At 40.2% G+C, this 23,428-nt stretch overlaps 1 protein-coding gene across 1 annotated transcript in view; it reads left to right on the top strand.

Annotated features, from left to right (window-relative positions):
• The first annotated feature begins 10,514 nt into the window (after positions 1-10,514).
• The window catches only part of ME2 (malic enzyme 2), a 57,069-nt gene continuing 44,155 nt past the window's right edge, over positions 10,515-23,428 (top strand). Inside the window, exons 1-2 of the mRNA XM_080821737.1 lie at positions 10,515-10,701; positions 18,185-18,304. Coding sequence (XP_080677863.1) covers positions 18,197-18,304 — 108 coding nt within the window. The 5' untranslated portion in view covers positions 10,515-10,701; positions 18,185-18,196. The remainder of the gene's footprint in view (positions 10,702-18,184; positions 18,305-23,428) is intronic.

Below are 23,428 nucleotides of genomic sequence, written 5' to 3'. Positions count from 1 at the left end.
CATTTGAGAAACATTTCAGAAAACTAGCAGGTCCAAAGTCAAATAGTAAAGGGTGGGAAGGCATGCCTGGCAGATTTCTTCTATGGTTAGACCACACCTTGTTGACCTAAAAGATATGAAATCTTCAACTAAACAATATTAAAGCTGTTTTTAGGATCCTGATATCCCTTGCACCAAAGAATCCACCATTTACTGCTCAGTAGGAAAATATATTGGATAATCAAGCCCAATTTATTAATTCATGGCTTTCTTAAATTACTGTATCTATTGTAGCTACTCTCTCTCTCTCTCTTTTTAAATTTATTTATTTGACAGAGAGAGACACAGCGAGAGAGGGAGCACAAGCCGGGAGAATGGGAGAAGGAGAAGCAGCTTCCCACAGAGCAGGGAGCGCAATGCAGAGCTCAATCCCGGGACCCTGGGATCATGACCTGAGCCGAAGCAGATGCTTAACGACTGAGCCACCCAGGTGCCCCGTAGCTACTCTCTTGGCCACAGAAATTTTGAAAACTTTGTAGAAAAATGTCCCAGTACTACCCCTAAGAGATAGAATCTCAGAGATACATTTTTATCCCATGTAGTCTAAGAACTATGAAGTGTGCAGGGTCTATTTCTGTATGTACAGTAATGCTCAAGATACCAGGGATGCTATTTGGGTGATCAAGGCAAACATTTCTGGGATTCCCCCCCCCCCACCCCGACATCAGACAAGAGACCTTGCCTACATTCTATTTGGTACACATTTCTACCTGGTATCTAGACCATAACTACAACATATCTGGTGAATGAAGAATAAAATTGTGCTGCTCGCGGTTTAAGCATAACATATTCTCAGTACGGGAAGGAAAGAACAACTACATTTGCCTTGGCACAGGAAATTCTTGAGGATAAAGTTTCATAGGTTTCATAGGTTTCTAGAAATAAAAATTCATTCACAGCAACATGAATTCACAGAATCTAGAACTTCAGAGGTTCTTTGTGCTTCTCAAATGTTAATGTGCATGGAACTGCCTGACCGTGTTGGATTGATTCTGGTGCAGTAGGTCTGGGTGGGACCCAGATTTCATTTTTTTTTTTTTAAGATTTTTTTTTTTTTTAAATTTGACAGACGGAGATCACAGAGAAGCAGGCAGAGAGAGAAAGAAGCAGGCTCCCTGCTGAGCAGAGAGCCAGATGCGGGGCTTGATCCCAGGACCCTGGGATCATGACCCGAGCCAAAGGCAGAGGCTTTAACCCACTGAGCCACCCAGGCGTCTCCAGATTTCATTTTTCTAACAGTCTGGTGATGCCAATGTTGCTGCTCTTCCAGTCCTCTCTTAAGAGCTTATAGCTAATGATGGAGGCAGACTAGGATTTAGAATGAGTAACACCAAGCTGCCAATGGTTTTAGAAAATTTTAGAGGTGGCATTAGGAAGACTGAATCACCTTCATAAAAGAAAGAAGGTACTTCCACAATGACATGACACTAGCAAGTTTTACTCTCTCCGGATTACCTAAGTCCTAGAGGAAAATCAAGAGGTAAAATATTATCCATAAACACCAAAATGTTATTTTCTTTAAGGAGTAAAGATCCTTCTATTGTTAATAAGCCTATGATAGTAGCTTCTTTGTTCTTCACAAAAGTTTCTAGAACTTTCCTTAAGATATTTTGGTAATGGGGACGCCTGGGTGGCTCAGTTGGTTAAGCAACTGCCTTCGGCTCAGGTCATGATTCCAGCGTCCTGGGATCGAGTCCCACATCCGGCTCTCTGCTCGGCAGGGAGCCTGCTTCTCCCTCTGCCTCTGCCTGCCACTCTGTCTGCCTGTGCGCTCTCTCTCTCTCTCTCTAATAAATAAATAAAATCTTTAAAAAAAAAAAAAAGATATTTTGGTAATGAAGGAACTGCTTATTATGGTATTAATTTCTGCTTATTATGGCGCTAGTTTACTCTTTTAGCAGACAGTCTGATAAGTTACATTATTTTAATTATTTAAAAAATAGTACTGCTTTTTATTTTTTTATTTTTATTTTTTAAGATTTTATTTATTTATTTGACAGACAGAGATCATAAGTAGGCAGAGAGGCAGGCAGAGAGAGAGGGGAGAAGCAGGGTCCCTGCTGAGCAGAGAACCCAATGTGGGGTTCGATCCCAGGACCCTGAGATCATGACCTGAGCCGAAGGCAGAGGCTTTAACCCACTGAGCCACCCAGGTGCCCCAATAGTACTGCTTTTTAGCAGTAATTACTATCATTGGTACTTCATTGTATTTTAAAACATCATTGTTTTTTAATGATAGTACTTACCTATCCCAAATGCCTTTTTTTTTTTTTAAGCATCAAATGCTTGTGTCACTTCCAAACTAGGCTGACTGGAAGCTTGTTTCTGCAGTGTCTGGCATAAATGCCTTCAGATATACTGTTTATTTTCTCTTGTATTTTTAAAGAGTTTGCATTTTTAATGACCCTAATTTATTGAAAGATAATTCCCAGTGGTGCAGTCAGCATTCATTATTAATGTTTTCTGGTCTAAGGCAGATGGAGTTGTGTAAACCTAAACATGTGATTAGCACAATCTATCTGCTTTTGCTCTAGACGATGTGCCAACCTAAAACCAATGCGTCTACCACATATATTCTCTTTATAAGGAGAATGACCTTCTGTAACTCTCTGAAAACTCAATCATATGGATTTTCCTTAAGAAAACACACTTGTGCTTAGATGAGATAAAGTCGCTCTATTTTCATGGTAATTGGTCCTGATGTTTTTCCAAGCATCTTCCTTTAATTTTGAGAAAGGTGGGCAAAAGTGTGTCCATCTTGAGATAACTGGCATATATAACACTTTAAGCTGCCTATTGAAGAGCTTTATAAGGAAGTTACGTGACCAGGTGTGCCCTGGAAGTCTGTCCCTTTAAGGCTCCTCCCACTTCACAGGTGAACTGGCCAAACCGGTGACAAAGCCTGAGATGGCAGCCTCAGCTCCCAAAACCACAGGACTCACACAAACTTATCCACACCCATGTCCTTCTCTTTTTGTTTAGTGACCAAGCCCTATTCCTATTTCCTCCTTCTACTTTTCCATTAATTTGGGTCTTGGCACCTTGTTTTCCCTGATGCCGTGCCTTGTAACCTACCTTTCTTGGAAGAGCTTGTGCCTTCTTTCATTTGACAACCCTGCAAGGCCTGGTGAGCTACACTCCGGACAGCCAGCAATGGTCCCCTGCTTTTTCTGAGAGGGTCCAGGGGAGGACACCAAGGAAGAAGCCCAAAATGAGAGTATAGGATTCACAACCAAGTTCAGAGGCATTGACTTCAAAATGAAATAGCAATGCACAATGAAAATGGTTTATTTTATATGTTGGTTGGGGTAGATCTAAAATTCACGCAGTGAGGTGTGTAAAGCACCTCATTCAAGTGATGAACTTTAACCTACGTGTACACCTGTGTAGTCATCATGCAGGTTGAGATATAGAACGCTCCCTTGTTTCTTTTCAGCCAACCCCAACTCCCCCATTAAAGCTAACCTCTTGGGGCACCTAGGTGGCACAGCCATTTGAATGTCCAATTCCTGGTTTTGGCTCAGATCATGATCTCAGGGTGGTGAGACCGAGGCCTGAGACGGGCTCTAGGCTCAGTGCAGAGTTTGCCTGAGATTCTCTCTCTCTCTCCTTCTGCTTCTCCCGTTCATGCTCTCTTTTTCTCTAAAATAAACTAATCTTTTTTTTTTTTTAAAGACTTTTATTTATTTATTTGACAGACAGAGATCACAAGCAGGCAGAGAGGCACGCAGACAGAAGGAGGGGAAGTAGGCTCCCCGCTGAGCAGAGAGCCCGACGCGGGGCTTAATCCCAGGACCCTGAGATCATGACCTGAGCTGAAGGCAGAGGCTTAACCCACTGAGCCACCCAGGCGTCCCTAAAATAAACAAATCTTTAAAGCTAACCACTTTATTGACCTCCATTGTCAACAATTTCTCCTTAAAAGCTAAGTTCTTATAACTCACCCCGTTGTTTTTGTGCTCACGGCACCAAGTAAAATGTCATGACAGTCTTTGTGAATGCACAATAAATTTAGCTTGAGTATTATAACAAACAATATTTAAGTAATAAATTATCTGCTTAATTCCAACAAAACTGAAGTTAAGAACTATACATAGCCTTCCACTAATTTATTGTACCGTAAGGATTGCATTTTTGGATCATACAAATGGATGAAGCCCTTGGAGCCAGTTGGACTTGAGAACTTGGAAAATTCTGGATTTGAAAAGACATTAAAGGAGCATATACTATATGTTAAATTCTACCTGCAGTGGGGTCTAGGGCAACGTACCTCATAAAAACATTAGTCATTATTACAGAATATGTACTATACAAATAGGTAAGAACTGTGCTCGCTTCGGCAGCACATATACAAATAGGTAAGAACAGTAGCATAAATACAAATACTTACATTATATTGGGGAAATATAGACCATAAATAGCTTTGTGACAACTCTTATTTGCGAAAAAATAAATTCCGGCACCACAAAAATTATGGATAAGAGTTTGCAGAGCTGTAGGTAATACACTACTTAAGGAAATTTTCTACCCAAGTCAAGCCTTGCTCTCATATTATATCATCCACAGAGCTTTCTAGGTAATCCAAGTATAAGAAATGGTTGCTTCTTTTGAACTACTACAGCATTTTGAGCTTATTTTTCACATATTGCCTTAACATTTTTTTTAAGATTTTTATTTATTTATTTGATAGAGAGAATTCACAAGTAGGCAGAGCAGCAGGCAGAGAGAGGGGGGAAGCAGGATCCCCGCTGAGCAGAGAGCCCGATGCGGGGCTTAATCCCAGGACCCTGAGATCATGACCTGAGCCGAAGGCAGAGGCTTAACCCACTGAGCCACCCAGGAGCCCCGCCTTAAAACTTATTTATAATGAAATGTTCAATTATACAAAAAGTGGAGAATATAGTATAATAAACTCCCTTAAAGATATCACCAAACCTCAATAATATCATTTTGCCAGTCTTGTTTCATCAATTCCCATTTTTACCCCTAGAATAATTTTTTTAAAGATCTATTCATTTATTTTAGAGAGAGAGAGAGGGAGAGAGACAGAGACAGAGAGGCAGTGAGTGGCAGGGTGGGGGCAGAGGGAGAGGAAGAGAAAAACTTTAGCAGACCCTGTGCTCAACCTGAAGCCCAACGCAGGGTTATACCCCAGGATCCCTAGATCCCAACTTGAGTCGAAACCAAAAGTTGGCACTTAACTGACTGAGCCACCCAGCCGACCTTCCCTAGAATCATCTAAAACAAACCCAAGACATCATGATCCTGTCACCTCAACTGTAAATACTTAACAACTCATTGCTTATTAAATTACACTTACATGAGTAAATGTTTTATCTCCATATTATAATGTAGACTCTGCCAGGGCGAGCATTGTATCTTTTTCATTCTTGTTTCCCAATGAGCTCTTCTCAGTAGGAAATGCTACACAAAAACATAAATTAGATTTTTGATCAATGCATGGCAGCAGACAATGGTTCTTAAACTTGAGTGTGTATCCAGAGCAACTGGAGGGTTTGTCAAAACACACAGTGCTGGATCCCCACCCCAGAATTCCTGATTTGGTAGGCCTGGGGTGGGGCCCAAGGAGTCACCTTTCTAACAAGTTCCCCAGTTCCCAAATGATGGTGGTAGTGGTGGTGGTGGTGATGATGATGGTGATCTAGATTCACACTCTGAGAACTCCTTCATTGGAACAAGGAAGATGTTGACATTTCCAAACCTGCCTATTAATTAATCAAACATTAATCATATGTGAGGGCTTGAAAGGAATACAGGGAGAAATAATTTTTTATAATTTTTATAAGCCCCTACTCTCATGGAACTTTTATTATATGAGTAATTAAAAAAGAAATATAGGAGAATTATTAAGAAACACGGGTGCTGGAGTCCCATATCAGAAGATTTTTATTTAATTAGTATAGAATAGGCTTTTTTTTTTTTTTTTTTTTTAGTGTTCCCAGGTAATCCCAATGTGTATTTACATACCATCACACCAGGCTTTACTGAAGAGGTGAGATTAGAATTTGTCCTTGAGTTATGAAGAAGATTTTAATAGACAGCTTAAGTAGGAAGGGCCTTCCCACTTCCTAGGTGGGGGGCTGCGGTGGCATAAAGCTCCAAATGCTTTTTCTGGTCTTTCCAGGACATTGACCTGTACATAAAAATATTCAAAAATATTCAGAGTTTGTACAACACAGTTTGTATGCTTTTTTTCTTAGATGAATCAACCTCTAAATCCTCAGATTTCCCATATGTAAAATGGGAATAATAATTATACCTACATTATAGTATTGTCGAGACAATTAAATGATCTTAGTATAAATAAGGAACATTGTTTAGAATAATGTTTAGCAAATAAGTGCTCAATGAATGCTAATCATTATTTATTGAACATCATCTATATGCCAGGCAGGGAACCAGAATGAGAATACTTTGCATTTGTATTCTTTTGACTTTACAAAGCTGTTGTATATTTTTAAAGTCTTTTTTAAAAAAGATTTTATTTATTTATTTGAGAGAGATACAGATTGTGAGAGAGAGCAGGAACGGGGAGGAGAGAGAGAGAAGCAGGCTCCCCACTGAGCAGGGAGCCCATACAGGACTCGATCCCAGGACCCTGAGATCATGACCTGAGCCAAAGGTAGACGTTTAACGACTGAGCCACCCTAGAACCCAGGCACCCCAAAGCTGCTGTATATTTTTTATCACACTTCCTCCTTTCAGTGACCTTTGCAAAGGGTAGAGAAAGTTTAATAGCACCTACATGACAGGAGAAAGCTGTGGAGTGACTTTTTAAAAGAGTGCAAGAGTACGTGAACTCCAGTGTTTCAAACTCCCAAAGTGTGCTCTTTCCTTCAATAAAACAAGGAAGCAAACAAACAAAAACCAAAAACAAAAGCAAAAAACTGTTGAAGAACTGAGGCATTTGCTCAGCTAATTTGTACACATACTCCACTTTACCTAGACACAGGTCCATAGGAATCTCAACAATCTTCCTTCTGTCATTCCCAGGTTATCCATAAGAGGGACATTTAATTGGTGGATAATCTGTACTCTGTTTGGAATTACATTTCTTTTTTTTTTTTAAATTTTATTTATTTATTTGTCAGAGAGAGAATGGGAGAGAGAGTGAGCGAGCGTAGGCAGAGGGAGAAGCAGGCTCCCTGCCAAGCAAGGAGCCCGATGTGGGACTCAATCCCAGGACGCTGGGATCATGACCCGAGCTGAAGGCAGCTGCTTAACCAACTGAGCCACCCAGGCGTCCCTGGAATTACATTTCTTTTCTTTCTTTCCTTCTTTCTTTCTTTTTTTTTTTTTTTAGAGATTTATTTATTTATTTGAGAGAGAGCAGAAAGAAAGGAAGACAGCACAAGCTGGGACGAGGGGCAGAGGGAGAGGGAAAAGCAGACTCCCCGCTGAACAGGGAGCCCAACGATGTGGGGCTGGATCCCAGGACCCTGGAATCATGACCTGAGCCTAAGGCAGGTAGATGCTTAACTGACTGAGCTGTCCAGGCACCCAGGAGCTACATTTCTTATTCAGCTATATTTCTAGTCAAGGATTGTCAGATAACTCCATTTACTGGAGAGAACCCTGCCTTTAGGACAAGTTCTTTCATTCTCTTAAGGAACATCCAGAAAATGAAAAACCTAAAACTAGGCAAGTTGGAACAAGAAGGTTCTCTTCTTCAACGCACACATACAAAATGGAAAAGTTAATATAGCAATTAACATGTTCTTTCATGTAACAGGTACTTGGTGACCTCTTATGTGTATTATATTCTTGGTCTGGACAATACAAGAGTAGGAAAACAAATGTAATTGGAAAACATGAGTAATCATTAATAGAGACATAAAGCCTAAAACCTCCCAAGGTTTCCTCTACTGGTTTCTACAGGTGAGTACTGTGAAGGATACAACTCCTAGGTTACATGACGTGGCCGTTACTCTGTAAATGGTGGCAAATTTTCCACATAACTGAAAACAGATGTATAGAAAACCTATTATTATCATTACTACTACTGCTGCTACTACTACTTTAGGTGTGCTATCCTCCATTTGAGTTATGAGCTATTCTAAAGAAAAAAGTATAAACTAAGATATTATGGCAGGGAACAAGATCTTTGTGCATTTTAACAGTATTTGTTAGAAATTATTTTTAGCCCCAAACAACAGAAAACCCTATTTGAGTTGGTTTATACAGAGGCTTATTTCACAAAATAAGAAATATAAGGCTAGGAGCCAAGGCTGAATGTGACTCAACAATACTACCAGGGATCCAAGGTCTTTAATTCTGCCAATATCCTTAGAGTATATGCCTTCATACATTTGCTCGTCATCTTATGGTCCAATGATGGGTGCCATGCCTTCAAACTTTTCTGGCAAGAAGTGGAATGAAGCAAAAAGCCAAAGTACACGCCAGCTGAACCTATTTTTTAAAGCATTTTATAAGTCCCATCCAGCATCTTCCATGAATGTGACTTGAACAGGTTCCTTTTGGACTAGCACTGTCCAGCTGAAATGTAATGCAAGCCACAAATGGGAGCCACATATAAAATTTTACATTTTCTAGTAGCCATGTTTTAAAAAAGTCAAAAAGAGAGGAAATTAATTTCAATAACATATTTAACCAAAAATACTCCCCAATTTTTCTGATGTGTGACTAATACTTTAAAAATCAAATCAAGATACACATTTTAAATTCTTTTTTTGTATTGTTTTCATAGTCAGTCTGTATCTCAGTTTAGACAAACCAGCTTTCAAGTGCCCAATAGCCACATGTTACTGTCTTGGGTAGGAAATCTCAGGCCAATCACCAAAGTGACTCAGGAGGATATATGAATTGGGGCGGGCCATCCAAATAGCAGTGTTTGCCTTCTTGACAGTAGCAAATACTTCATTTAAGGAATGAAATGACCTGAATTGAGCCAAAATCAGTCCCATCCATGATAGCTCTCTACAACCCTTCAGACCAGGGTTATTCGAATGTAGGACAAACTGGCTTTCAAAGACAAAACAATTTTACTTCTCCTAATGAAGTATTTATGATGCTTGTACTTTTTGAAATTTCCCTCATTCAGTTTGATGTTCTTGACAATTTCTGGCGAGCAGGGTTATTTGAGGTGATGCTTATATACAGTCCTTTTTACTGTGGTGCTGACTATAGCAGCCATACCTATCATTTATCATCTAACTACAGTGTTCCCAAACATGCCCGCCCTTTGATGTTCCCAGTGGCCTGGTTGCTCCAGATTTTATGTAATTGTCAGTGTTTAGGAAGGGACAAGGCACTGTTCTCCACTTCCACTCAATTTTCTCTATTTTACGTTTCCATCACTTTCAGTTTTCTTATTCCATGTTCCTTGACTCTTTTTAAATCTTTTACATCTTCACCTCAAAATTATCATTCCCAGGGGCGCCTGGCTGACTCAGTCCATGGAGCATGCAACTCAGGATCTAGGGGTTGTGAGTTTGAGCCCCACTTTGGATGTAGAGCTTACTTAAAAATAAAATCTTAAAAAAATAAAAAATTATCATTATCATACTTTAAAAGTGCACAAACTCATTTATAGCAAAGAATTTTTGGTGATAAGATTTTCCTGAAACAAGAGTGAAGAAAAATCCTCCAATGTCATAACCGTGAGTGGGTCAAGGGGTACTAAGGTACAGTCCCCGCTGCTTTCAAGATGACAATTTAGTGTTCCAGTGCTTTTCTGAGAGAGGACATTGAACATCTATTTATGGTGACTGTGATGATAGAGATTAGTAAACCCCCTGCGGGCCGATAACTGTGCCAGCAGGCGTGGAGAGTGGCAAAGAATTCTGCAGAGATGGAGGCCTAGGCACACAAACAAAAATAGCTCAGAAATAGAAAGTGTTCCTTAACTACAGAGGCCTCACATTTCCCGGTCCCACCTATTCCGCTTCTCCAGCCACCTGACCTGTATCCAGCTCTTAATCTCTCCTTCATCTTCTGCCTGCCTCCGCTCGCTGTCCCTGATGGACCTAAACTCCCAGCCTTCCTCTCGCCTCCTGGGGCTGGGAGACTGGTACCCGCGGATTTCCCGGGCCCGCCCGCGCCTGCGCAGAGCCTCTTCTCGCGCGAACGTGTAGCCATCCCCCTCGAGTACCCCAACACCTCGGGGGATGCGGGGTCCGCCGTAAGCCAACCCCGCTCCTTTCGTGGAACAACGGGCGTCACCTGGGTCTGCTGCGGACTCCTTCAACTCTACACGGCCCCTCTCGCATTCCTCGAGATCGCGTCCCCACCGGCGCGCGCCGGCCTCTAAACAGTAACCTCAAAGAACCAGATCCAGGAAGGTCCTTGGGGGGGGGGGGGGGGAAGGAACGCGGGCGCGCCGGCCGCGAAGTGGCGGCCAGAGCCCGCCCCCCGGAACGGCTTTCTGCCTCCGCATTGGTCCGCGCGCCCGTCAGTCTCCGCCGGGCCGCGCCGGCCCGCCTCCCTGGCTCACTACACCGCCTGCCTGGCTACCTCGCCGGCCGTCTGCCGCCCCTGCCTGTCGGGACCTGAGCTAGCGCCAGCTCCGCCAAGCTCAGGGAAGAGGGGGGCGGACTCGGCCGCAGCTGAGCATCGCCTGTGTGGGCGGCAGGGCCGCGGCCTCTCCGCCGGCAGCACCACCTGTCGCGGGCCGAGACTTGGGTAAGGCTCCGCGCAGCACGCGGTTGCTGGCGGCCTGGCGTGGCGGGGCCGGGGCGGGAGCTCCGGGAGGGCAGCGGGGGCGGCCTTCTCCCGCCCAACCCGCCCACCCGATTGCGGACCCGTTGCCGGCTTTTGCGCGGGCGGCCGGCAAGGACCCGCTTGGCGGATGGGCGGGGCGAGGCGAGGCGAAGGGAAGCTGCTCCCCGAGCTCCGGGGGAGGGCGGGGGAGCGATCAGGTCGCGGCGGTCCCCAATACGAGCGCCCGCGGCTTTTTCCCGGGCACGGTTTCGGGGCGCGACTTTCCCGTTTCTCTACCCGCTGGTCCCAGGGCGGCGCCCTTGTTGCCCCGGGATGAGGTCCTGTGGCTTCCAGACCGCGAGCGTCGCTCTCTCCCGCGCCCTTTAAAGACCGATTTTGTGGTTTGATACCTTTTATCAAATCTCCTTCTGCAGGGATGAATTAATGACAGGAATCAGGCTGTGTGTGTGTGTGTGTGTGTGTGCGCGCGCGCGCGTTTGTTCGTTCCTCGCTTTAAAGGAAGTTTGCTACAAGCTAGAAAGTTCTACGTTTGGACAGTTCTGCCCATTCGTGTGAAATGGCATAAATAGACCAGAACTGGCAGGTGTTTCTTTGACACTGGTGATGACCACCTCTGCTTCTGTGGTGGTGTTACATTTGCGGTCCAGGAATTGACTTCTTTCGTGGTTACGAAAACAATTTTAGAAAACATGTTGCCTTTTGATGAGAAGCATAATCAAAATGATACATCTTAGCAGTAGTGCTTCCTTACAAAATGCGGTATCTTCTTATCTGATTTATTTTCCTAATGCTTGCGGCAGCCGCTTCTAAGCAGAATAGTTAATAGCATTGTTGTTTCTTTTAGTGTTGCAATTGCTAACAATAGAAACACGTTTTAATTGTCAGTTCTGGGCCTGACATTGTGCTGTACATGAATCATCTCAAAATAACTCTTTGAGGTTGGTACTGTTATTTCTATTTAACAAATGAAGAAACTAAGGCTTAAGAAGGTTACGTAACTTGCGCAAGATCACAGATTTTATAGGTGGCCAAGTCTGGATTTGAACTCAGGCAATTTAACATAACAGCTCCAGCTCAGTCGCTCCTTAAGCATTGTTCATGTTGTTCAAGTAATTGCAATGTTGTACTCATTAATTTTACTCTTAATCTTTACTCATGAATTTATTCTTTAGTTTCCAGGCATCCTGGAAGTTAGAGAAGAAACATTTGCCTGCACTTTCCTCTCCCCACCTTCCCCCGTGTGTGTATTTGTATGTGTATAATCTATTGTGTAACTACTAAAACTAAGTTACATGATACTATGTTACATGGTTTGCAGAAATACAGAAAAAACGGCTTAACTCTTGTCTTCTAATGTTGGACCTTTAATTAGCTTTGAACTTTGATTTGCAATCTGTGTTTGGCTCTCTTATGGTAGTTATAAAGACTTAATTAAAAGTTAAGCATAGAGCCCAGATATGCTGATAGAACTTTTATCATATATTAAGGAAATGTTGGGCTATGCTTTTGTAGAAGTTCTTCATTCTCTTGAGAATTAAATATACTCTTGCTCAGTACTTACTTCTGAGAAAGAACTACTCACAGGTTTCAGTCTTACAGGGTGTTTTTGTCTTTTAAAATACACTTGTTATGGAAATATGTTAAAAATTCATAAAAGAAAAGCTAATTTACCATTTAAGAATTTCTTTTGCAAATTAACTCCTATAAAGCTGCTCATGTATAACTTGTATCAAGTTTCCTATAAAAATAAGCTATTCTTAACTATATTAAATTTTATATTAAGTTAAACTAAAATAAATTCTAATTTATGTTGGTGAATTTTCAATAAACTTAGTCATATTTCATTTATTTATTTATTTTTTAAGTAAGATCCACACCCAACTTGGGGCTTGAATTCACAACCCTAAGATCGAAACCTGAGCTAAAATCAAGACAGATACTTAACCGACAAAGCCACTCAGGCACCCCAAATTTAGTCATATTTTAAAACATAAATAATAATTGAAACCTATAGTTGTTTACTGAGGATAAATTTTAGAAGGAGGACAAAATTCATACTATCAAAATCATTCTACATTTAATTTCCTAAAAATCTATTTTATAAAAAGTTAACTTTTATTTTAAAGTCACTGTTTTGATTATATGGCTATATATTATATTTCCTTTGATCAATATGTACAAGTTGCAAAAGTAATAAAAAATACTATATTGATTCTGTAGATGTTCAGAATGACATTTGATGTTGCCTGGCTCTGTATACCATCCAACTTCTAATTACTGACCTAGAGATTTAATTTGAAATAGTTTAAATAAGTGCTAACCATGAGTATCCTTATAGTCTCAAGGATTTCACAGTAGATGATGTTGATGCAGAAACTAAAAGGCATTCAGAAGACATCTTCTGACCACCATAGTCTGTCGCTACTACTAATAGTGCTTAAAGAACTAACATTTATAGAGCACTTAGAGGGCACTGTGATAAGCATCTTACATGGATTATCTAATTAAAATCTTAAAATGGGAGGCGCCTGGGTGGCTCAGTGGATTAAAGCCTCTGCCTTTGATTCAGGTCATGATCCCAGGGTCCTGGGATTGAGCCCCACATCGGGTTCTCTGCTCAGCAGGGAGCCTGCTTCCTCCTCTCTCTGCCTGCCTCTCTGCCTCCTTGTGATCTCTGTCTGTCAAATAAATAAATAAAATCTTAAAATGGCACTGTTTAGTAGGTCCTGTTATCATCCCCATTTGAGTGATGAGAAAACTGCAACAGACTTATTCAAAATCAGAGTAAGAATTGGCCAAAGCCGGATTTAAACCCGATAGTTTGATTCCAGAGCTTGCCTTTGACTACTCTGCTAAACTGCCCGGATATGGATTTTATTGAATAGACTTTCATGTCAACTAGTCAGGCTCTTTATGATCATGATAAAGCTCTTAATTGCTTGATACTTTGTAAATATCATCATTACTACACACAGCTCTGCAAACCAGAGTTCCCCCTCCCTTGTTTCATTGATGAGAGAAATGAGACTTCTAAGGCAGTCCTGAGACTTTTGGACTTGATGGGCAGGTGTGTGTAGGGGAACAATTGGCACCAGCCATACACTGCCAACTTTTAATTCTATCAAGGTTAAGGACCCATTTAAGAACTATTGCAATCCACCACCACCATCTTTTCATATGGGAAAAGATTTTTTTATCACCAGATACGAAGATCATAATTAGAATAGGAAAACAAAGAGAATAAATTTTGTTTTATAAAGGACTATATTGCATTGTTCAGTTTTTCTCATTTGGCCACACAGCAGTGAGAAATGTGTTCCAGGCTAACACCAATTCAGAAGCCGTTTGGGAGTGCCTGGGTGACACAACCGCATCCAGAGTGGTGATGAGCTGAGTCCAGATTCCGATCCCAGTCGGACTGCAGAGCTTGTGCTCATTGCACTCAGTCACGACCTCTAATTTCTGTCTCCCTTGCAGTGACCTCCTTTAACCCCAAGTAGGGGGCCAGGGAGAGTCGTCTCCAGCAGCCAGTAGCCTAGCAGTTCCTGTCCCTGTCCAGCTTGTAAACACCAGAGAGTAAGTTCCAGGGCAAGGCCATGTGAATGACACACCAGGGGGAGAAACCAGAGGCAGATCTCAGTATTCCAGAAGCTGTCAAGGAAGCAAGTGGCTTGATTTTACATGTCAATTAAAAATTAGAAATGCTGCCTTTTGGTTCCTGTTTTTACTTCACTCATTCTTAGAGTTCTCCTTCCAACCCACCTGCATAACAGCGTTTTATCTTGTTGCCTCTCATTGTTCTCATTACTGGTATTTAAGCCTCCCTGTCTATCTCTTATTCCTTGGTTCTAGTTTTGGCAGATTTTTTTTCCTTAATTTTTTTTTAACTTATGACCACTGTTTTCAAGACACTATTAAAATTACCTTTACATTTTATTTTACTATCACTTACTAATAAAGTAATTTTAGTGATAAAACTTTCTGTAATTATAATACTTTTTTGCATATGGTCTCATTTGATCATCATAATTATCTATAAGGTAGATTTGACAAGTGGTGTTATCTTTATTATACAGACTAAATTCAGTATTAGGTAGTAGCAAAACTTTAACCAGGAGTTGAAAATAGATTTCATGTATTAGAATGCTGCTCTTAACTACTGAAAGGAAAAACTTTAATCTTCCTTACTCGCAGTGTCAATTCTTCTGGCCACTAAATGTGGGACTCCCCTGCCGCACACACACCCAGCAATTCTCCATTTCTCAGCAGATGCTGATTGGGTTTGCTTTAATGTAACTTAATTCTTACATTGTCCATATGGAGATAGCTTCAGATCCCATAGGTTAAGGATTCAGTTCCAAAAGACAGCCCCTTCTTGAGATGCCAATCCTAAGTCCCAGGTTGTGACCCATACTTCTGACCAACTCTCTATAAATTGAAGCTTCCCACAACCCCCACTGTTTCAATGATTTGCTATAATGGCACACAAACTTACTTATATTTGCTGGTGTATTATAAAAGGATACAACTCAGGAACAGATAGAAGGGATACATAGAACTAGGTATTGATGGGGGTGGGGGTGGGGAGGCATAGAGCTTACTTGTCCTACCTGAGTGTGCCATCCACCAGCACCTAGATGTGTTCACCAACATGAAAGCTCAACAGATCTCCTTGTTAAAAAGAGCCCCTGCCCGGGGCACCTGGGTGGCTCAGTGGGTTAAAGCCTCTGCCTTCAGCTCGGGTCATGATCCCAGGGTCCTGGGATCGAGCCCCGCATCGGGCTCTCTCCTCTGCAGGGAGCCTGCTTCCTCCTCTCTCTGCCTGCCTCTCTGCCTGCTTGTGATCTCTGTCTGTCAAATAAATAAATAAAAAATCTTTAAAAAAAAAAAAAAAAAGAGCCCCTGCCCACTTCCCTTTCTGGAGGTTCTGGAGTGGGGCAGTAAATCTCTACTCTCTAATCACTTGGTGTTTCTGGTGACCAGCTCTATCTGAGGCTTTGCAGTGGTCCACCCTAGGTCACCTCATAAGCATAAACTCAAATGTGATCAAAAGTGTCTCTTATGAGTAACAAAAAAATACTCCTATCATTCAGGAAATTCCAAGGATTTTTAGGAGCTCTGTTGCAGAAACTGGGGACAAAAAACAAATATATTTCTTTTTTTAAAAAAAGATTTTATTTATTCATTCACGGAGGGGGTGCAGAGGGAGAGTGAGAGGCAGTGAATCTGAAGCAGACTCCGCCCTGGAGCCTGTCTTAGGGCTCGACCTCAGGATCCTGAGATCATGACCTGAGCAGAAATCAAGAGTCAAACATTTAACTGCCTGAGCCCCCCAGACATATTTCTTATCATAAACCACAAGTACTGATGACAAAATGAAATTTTTTTCAGATTGTCTTTGATTTAAAGTAAAAAGTATTCTATACTATATCGTAGATTTGCCTACCTCACCAATATACTGGAATACTAATCCAGTCTTTTGGTACCAAAGTTTTAATTTTGACAAATAATGCTGTCTCTCCTGGAGGAACTACACAAACACATAATCAATGCTACCATTTCAGTCTTTTTGAAATTTATTTTGAAATGATTTGAAAGGCTTTGGTTGCATATATCATATTTCTTGGCCCCTTAATACTTCACTGGGTTTTCAGGACAAGTATATCTCTTCCATATGGTTATCAAATACAGAAAATTTAAAATTTTACAGCACTTTTATTTAAGCTACGGTATATCTTCTAGTTTTGCCAGTTGTCCCAATAAGTGTCCTTGATAGCTTTTTTTTTTTTTGATTCAAGCTTTGCATTTTGTTGCTATATGTTCAGTCTTCTTTAAATTGCAGTAGTTCCTTAGTGTCTGTCTTTCACTAACATTTTAAAGTGACCCAACTATTTTGTTGTATATCTCTCATAATTCTTTTTTATTATTAATGAAGTATATTTAGCATATGACATTGTATACATTTAAGGTATATAACATTAATTTGATTTATATATTATAATATGATTGCCATTGTAGTGATAATTGTCACCTCTCATGTTATATAATTATCATTTCTTTTTAGTGGTTGGAACGATTAAGATCTAGTCTCCTAAAAAGTTTGATGATTATAATACAGTGTCGTTATCTATATTCACTATACTATGCATTAGATCTTTAGGAGTTATTATTTCTTAGGACTCTCACTGCAAGTTTGTACCTTTAAACATCTGTCCTGTCCTCCCACCCCCAGTCCCCATCTCTCATGATTCTTGATGTCCTTGTAATCGTATAGATTTTTTTGTTTTTGTGGACACATTTATGCACCACATTTATAGGAAATATCCAGAATAGGTAAATCCATAACGACAGAAAACAGGTTGCTGGTTGCGGGCACTGGAGGATGGAAAGAACTGCTTAATGGGGTAGTGTTTCCTTCTGGGATGGTGAAGATGTTTTGGAACTAGGTAGAGGTGGGTTGCACAACATTATGGATTTTCTAAATCCCTCTGAATTGTTCACTTTAAAATGGCAAGTTTTGTTATGTGAATTCACTTCCATAAAAATTAACTTAAAAAATAATCTCACTGTAATAGTTTACTGCACCCCATATACAAACCTTGATTTCTAAGCAAATAAAAATTCCAATAAAAAACTTATTGCGGGATAATTGCAATGATTTCTAATGATTAAGATAAATGGGTTTTGCAAATTCATTTTGGGTGGGAGAAGTGATATGCAGAAGAATCTATTGTATTCTCATTTTAAATATTTAATGTGCAATGTATTATGTGGCGTTTTCCATTTTGAAAAATTCCCTTGTATCTGTGATGGTCGTGAAAGGGCAAAAACATGTTTTCTAGCCAATTTGCGTATTTTTTATATTAAATAACAGGTTTTTTGAAGACAAAAAAATATTTAGTACATTCCATTTAAACACTGACTTTATTAATACATTAAAATTATACAGCTAGATTAAGAGTTTGAATGGCTTCTCTTCCTCTGAATGTTTATGCTCCAGGCTTTCCTGGTAACTTACTTTTCCACCTTCAACCTAAACTCCCATACGCGTTTACATGGACCTGACTGCATGTCTTTGTTTACTACATATTACCTTGTTTCTTAATTGCTGGATTTCTTTCTTTCTCTCACAATCAGGAGATACATACCTTGCCACACTTGTGGCTTAGAAAAAGAATAAGTGTTTAGCACACTCTAGTATACATACAAAATAGCAATGATGACTAACCAGGAACTTAGAGTATTGTCAGGAAAAGTCAGTCCTTGTCTTCACCCAGTTACTTTTTTACAACAGTTACAACCTGTAGAAACATAAATGTACTTTGATAAAGGTTTTTCAAGTATGAAAAATTAAGCTTTCTGTATCTGCTTTTGAAAACTGGTACCTGATGTGCATGCATTCTGTAATATGTTTCTCATCCGTTATCTGCTGCCTTTTCCCCAGGTGAAAGGAAAGATGTTGTCCCGGTTAAGAACAGTTGCTACTCCCTATACTCTAGCATGTCGTCATATGCACATAAAAGAAAAAGGCAAGACACTCATGTTGAACCCAAGAACAAACAAGGTTAGTAACATTAATACTAACATAACATTTTCTCTCTTCCTGGTAAAGGTTTGATATATTTTAGGCTGATAAAGTATGAACTTTTTAAATTTTGTAGCTTTCTACTAAAACAATCCAGAGCTGTTTACTCTTTCTGTATGACTTTGCACTTTTCTCCACATGGCAAGAATCATAGCTGCTTGATGGGTCCCAGTTTCACCATTCAAATTCTACTACCAGAAAAAGATTGACTTTGTTTCCTGGTTTCAGCTCAAAAATATCCCTAGAATAGCAGTCTGCCCAGAACTTTTGGGCAGTGGGGGATACTTAGATTTACCCAGCTCACATCCAACTGAGCCCTTGGAAGATGGGGTTAAAATTGTAAAATGAACTATTGTCTAATGTCTGCACCTCCACCCAGCTTCTTGGACACAGATCATTGCACACAAGTGCTTTTGCCCATTAATCTCACAATACTGCTTCATGGTGGAGACTTCCAACCCCCTCTTTATACTCTTGGGGTAGAAGTGATGGGCATTATTGATACCTAGTCTTGCCTTTACTCCATGGCCAAGCTGTGTTTAGTGGGCAAGTCCCTCTCTATTTTCTAGTGGTGATAGTAATTAGTAAGTGCATGTATTTCTTGAAAGAGATTTCTCACCAAAAGCTTGTAAGAGGATACACTGAGTTCATTGTAATGGGTGAAATTTACCTCTTGGGAATAATGCATACAGGTTAAGGTGTGACTTATTTTAAAACAACAGTCATCAGAAATTTGCCAATGCTAATTATTTCCCATGGTGGGGGTTGAGGATAACTAATTGTACAGTATGATATGTTTTGACGGATTTCAGGCCTACAAAGGGAAATTGACCAGGGGCCACCCAGACTGCCTTATTTTTGCATTTTTGTACCTTAGACAGGATGAGAATTCAGCAGGTAGTAGTGAATTGAATGAAGCTTAATGAGGGATATTCTGGTGCTCTCTTGTTTTTGCCTCACGTCCCCAAATCATGCTTGCTCTTCAAGATGCAACTCATTCAAAGTCCAGTTCTCCTGTAGCAACTTCTCATACACCATAGACTGGAATAATGGCTCCCTTCTCTGAAGCCCTATAGCAGTTTTTGTCTTCCTGTTCCTGTAGCAAGTAATCAGCATCTTGCTGTGTGCTTCCTTTCATGCCTTAAGTTGTCATTGAAGTAATTGTTGGTATTTACGTTTTCCTGAATTTATATTTCTTACCTATATTTCAGTTTCCTTTGGGTCAGGGACCATTCAGAATTTTATGTTTTTTACAATGCCATGGGTATAGTAAATATTTGCTAAGTATGTTGGTCTTATTTTTTTATCCTTAAAGAAACTACTTAAAGCGTACTATGAGGGAATTGTGAGAAATTTATAAGGTAGTTTAAGTGGCAAATTAATTTTAAGGAGGAGGGTAGTCTAAAATCCATCACAGTACTTCTGCAAAGATAGTAACTAATGCTCTGGGCCTCTGAGATCTTGACGGTTGGATAGCATCTGTAAGGTTACCTCATTGAAGGATAATTTTTGGAAACCCCTTAAATATCAGGAAGAGTTTTTTGTTGTGCGTGTTTAAGAAGGAACATAAATTAGGGATTCCTGATTTGAGGGTCATGAAATCCTTGGGGACTTGAAAGACATCAGGTTTGTGCTTCAAACATCATAGGCTAAATGTTTTAAGAGTATGTTGCTGCTATGATTAATAAAATAGTAATTTTAGACATTATTGAATTCTTTTAAGATTGTGATTTTTTTTTTTTTAAGATTTTATTTATTTCACACACACAGAGGGAGATCACAAGTAGGCAGAGAGGCAGGCAGAGAGAGAGGGGAAAGCAGGCTCCCTGCTGAGCAGAGAGCCTGATGCGGGGCTTGATCCCAGGACTCCGAGATCATGACCTGAGCCGAAGGCAGAGGCTTAACTCACTGAGCCACCCAGGCGCCCCTGTCTGTGATCTCTTAAGATGTCTGTAATCACTGTCTACTAAAGGCACACCTGTTACCATGTCTTTAAGGCTTTTTCAGTGTGGTAAATAGTGTACAGGTCAGTGACATTAAGAACATTCACTGTGGTGCCTCCATCACCTGAAATGGAAACTCAGAAGCCATTCCGTAGTTACAGCCCCCGCCCCCCACCACATTCTCAGCCCCTGGCAACCACAAATCTGTTTTCTCTTCCTATAGATTTACTAATTCTAGTATGAATGTGAAATTCTTTATGACATTTTTTAAAAGTCCTTATATGTTAAAGGATTGGACATCATCGTGCCAGGTTACAAGCAGGTGTTCTGGTGTGCATTTGAATTCACTAGCCATGAAACTTTGGGTCTTTATTTAACCTCTCCAGATCTCAGTTTTCTCACTTAAATCATGTAGGTGATACATTTTGAAATGTTCAAAAGGCTGTGTGTGTGGAAGGTTGGCTTTCCCCTTCTCTCCTTATGCTCATTTGGTAACCTTTCCAGATAACATTTTGAACCTCATCTCTGCATCCTGTCCTGTAGGTAGTATGCGCTTTCCAGTTTGTACCTGGAGCTCTGGTTTAATGGTTCTTGGTTCTGTGAGGGTTTTTGTTTGTTTTTATTTTAACTCCCCTGGCTACACCTCTAATAGTAAACTAATTCAAAATTTTCTTTTTTATTTGCATAAGTAACAATTACATTACAACTAATAAAAGAAAGAAAGATCACATTCCTACCGTCCCAGAATATCATCTGTTTTTATTTTGCCAAAGCCCCTTAAAAGTATATTTACTTTGAAGATCATAGGATACAATTTTACATGTGATTTTCCTACTGGGAAGAGTATTTTACAAATAATCTCTATGATGCTTCATAACCTTTTATATGTGGCTGCATCACAGTCCAGTAGGTAGATCTGGACTCACAGAGACTGAAGAGAGACCCAACTTGACCCTTACAGGCTGCGTGATCTTCAGTGTAGATACAACCTCTCAGATCCCAGTTTCTTCATCTAAACTGTTGTGGAGAAAAAGGAATATTGTAAAGCTACTTTAGGCACTGTAAATTCTATGTAAGTGTGAGTTACTCCCTTCAGGGGATGTTTTATAATTTGGTTAGTCATGATGCTATTGCTGAATATTGTTTTCAGTCTTGACATTATGCATCGTTAGTTACTAGTTAGCAGTTTTGTAAGTAGGTATTCTTAATTCCTGACGGTTTATTCTAACTACACTTTAAGGGAAGCAAATAGAAGGGGCTTTTTCTTTCTTCCCAGTATGTTTACCTGTATATTCAAATCTAGTTAATGGATTTTTATCAATATTGGCTTATGTGAAGAAATTGAGTGTGTCTAGAGGAAAATAGCTCAGGGGATCTTTCAGGATCAGCCAAAGAAGACACACTTCCACGCTGCTAAATGGGAGGGCATTGCTGTGGCATAGATGAGAAAAGGGCAGACATGATGAGACAGGTGACCTGGGGAGATGGAGGAGGAGGAAAAATGGACCGTTAAAGAACTGATCGAGGTGTTCATTTGAAGCTAATGTCATCTTTGTGGGCTTGCTTCATTTGTTAATACCAGGCTAGCAAATTTAAGCATTTGATCAATTACTAACTTAAATACTTACTGTATAAAAGTTTTTTTTAAATCGTTTTAATTTCTACCCTGTATTATAAATAAAATACTTTCTTTTTTAACTTTTTTTTTTTTTTAAGTAGGCTCCTCACCCAACGTGGGGCTTGAACTCATGACTCTGAGATCAAGACCTGAGCTGAGATCAAGAGTTGAACACTTGGGGCTCCTGAGAGGCTCAGTTTGTTAAGCATCTGACTCTTGATTTCGGCTCAGGTCATGATCTCAGGGTCATGCGGTGGAGCCGCATGCGCATGTCAGGTTCTGTACTCAGCTTGGAGTTTGCTTGAGATTCTCTCTCTCCCGTCCCTCCTACTGCTCACTCACTCTCTCAATAAAGAAATAAATAAAATCTAAAGAGTTGCACACCCAACTGACTGAGCTACCCAGGTACCCCAAATATACACTTTTGAGTGTCCCTTCACCCTAACTTTTGAGTGTCCCTTGAACCTCAATAGGAGATAGGCAGTGACACCTTGTGTAGCCAAGTCATTTACCTTTGGCGGTAGGGTAGGTAAGGCACCTTTAAGTGAACTAATTTGTTCATTTAAATCTAAATTTTAGGGGTACCTGGCTGGCTTAGCATGTGACTCTTGATCTCAGGGTCATGAGTTCATGCCCTGCATTGGGTGGTGAGATTACTTAAATAAATGGGTAATTTAATTTAAAAAAATAAATAAAGTTTAGCTTTTCCACTTTAGTCTTGTACTAGAGTGGGAAAAGGAAGTAAGGGTGACAGTTGGGGTTTTACTTCTTTTATATATCCCAGCCTTAGGTGAAATTTTAGAAGGAGAAACATGAGTTGCAAAGATTTAGAGATTTCAGTTTTCTCCCTTTCTCCTTTTTCCAGTATAGCTAAAGGTTTGTCAATTTTGTACAACCTTTCAAAGAACCAACTTTTGGGTTCACTGATTTATTTTTCCAGTTGTTTTCTATTACCTATTTCATTTATTTTCACTCTGATCTTTTGTATTTCCTTCCTTTTTACTTCAGGTTTAGTTTGCTCTTTCCCCTGCTAGTTTCTTTTCTTTCTTCCATTTTTTTTATTTTGAGAGAGAGAAAAAGAGAGAGCATGAGCAAGGTGAAGGGCAGAGGGAGAAGCAGACTCCGTGCTGAGCAGGGGGCCCAATGTGGGACTTGTTTCTGGGATTCCAGGATAATGACCTGAGCTGAAGGCAGACACTTAATTGACTGAGCCAACCAGGTGCCCTCCCCTGGTAGTTTCTTAAGGTATAAGTTTAGATTATTGATTTGAGATCTTTCAACCTTTTTAGTGTGGGCACTTATACCTGTGAATTTCCCAGTAGGCATTGCTTTCACTGCATCCCCATAAGTTTTGGTATGTGTGTTTTAATTCATCTCCAAGTGTCTTCTAATTTCCTTTGTGATTTCTTCTTTGGTCATTTTGTGTGTTGTTTGAAATCCACGTATTTGTGAATTCCCCAAATTTCCTTCTATTACTGATTTTTAATCTCATTGCATTATGGTAGGAGATCCTATTTGGATTTAAATCCTTTTTAAATTTAC

The sequence above is a fragment of the Martes martes genome (assembly GCF_963455335.1).
Source record: "Martes martes genome assembly, chromosome: 13".
NCBI classification, from domain to species: Eukaryota; Metazoa; Chordata; class Mammalia; order Carnivora; family Mustelidae; genus Martes; species Martes martes.
This window is presented reverse-complemented; position numbering and strand designations above follow the sequence as displayed.